The following is a 911-nucleotide window of genomic DNA, read 5'->3' as shown; positions in this document are numbered from 1 at the left end:
GTGTGGGTGTGAACAGGTGTGAACAGGTGTGAACAGGTGTGAACAGGTGTGTGGGGGGGGCTGTGTGTGTGTGTGGGTGTGTCCAGGCATGAACAGGTGTGAACAGGTGTGTCCAGGTGTGTGTCAGTTATATCCAGGTGTACCCCAGGTGTATCCAGGCGTGCTCAGGTGTGTTCACGTGTGTCAGGGGTGTGTGTAGCTGTACCCCAGGTGTGTTCAGGTGTGTCAGGTGTGTGTCAGGTGTACCCAGGTGTGTCACAGGTGTGTTCCAGATCTATTGCCAGAACCTGTGCCTGCTGGCCAAGCTGTTCAGGTGTGTTCAGGTGTGTCAGGGGTGTGTCAGGTGTGTGTAGCTGTACCCCAGGTGTGTGTAGGTGTATCCAGGTGTACCCCAGGTGTGTCAGGTGTACCCAGGTGTGCTCAGGTGTGTTCCAGATCTATTGCCAGAACCTGTGCCTGCTGGCCAAGCTGTTCAGGTGTGCTCAGGTGTGTCAGGGCTGTGTGTAGGTGTACCCCAGGTGTGTGTAGCTGTACCCCAGGTGTGTGTAGGTGTATCCAGGTGTACCCAGGTGTGTTCAGGTGTGTCACAGGTGTCTCTCAGATCTATTGCCAGAACCTGTGCCTGCTGGCCAAGCTGTTCAGGTGTGTCAGGTGTACCCTAGGTGTGTTCAGGTGTGTGTCAGGTGTGCTCAGGTGTGCCCAGGTGTACCCAGGTGTGTTCAGGTGTGTCACAGGTGTGTTCAGGTGTACCCAGGTGTGTCACAGGTGTCTCTCAGATCTATTGCCAGAACCTGTGCCTGCTGGCCAAGCTGTTCCTGGACCACAAGACTCTTTATTTCGACGTGGAGCCCTTCGTGTTTTACCTGCTCACCGAGGTGGATCGGCAGGGAGCGCACATCGTGGGCTACTTC

At 55.7% G+C, this 911-nt stretch overlaps 1 protein-coding gene across 1 annotated transcript in view; it reads left to right on the top strand.

The window, feature by feature from the left end:
- LOC117243810 overlaps window positions 1-905 on the top strand; it is a gene marked incomplete at its 5' end in the record, with an annotated part of 3,371 nt that extends 2,466 nt beyond the window's left edge. Inside the window, 2 exons of the mRNA XM_033511739.1 lie at window positions 324-334; window positions 519-905. Coding sequence (XP_033367630.1) covers window positions 324-334; window positions 519-662 — 155 coding nt within the window. The remainder of the gene's footprint in view (window positions 1-323; window positions 335-518) is intronic.
- Window positions 906-911: the final 6 nt, after the last annotated feature.

This window comes from Parus major, unplaced genomic scaffold, assembly GCF_001522545.3.
Source record: "Parus major isolate Abel unplaced genomic scaffold, Parus_major1.1 Scaffold545, whole genome shotgun sequence".
Taxonomy (NCBI): Eukaryota; Metazoa; Chordata; class Aves; order Passeriformes; family Paridae; genus Parus; species Parus major.
This window is presented reverse-complemented; position numbering and strand designations above follow the sequence as displayed.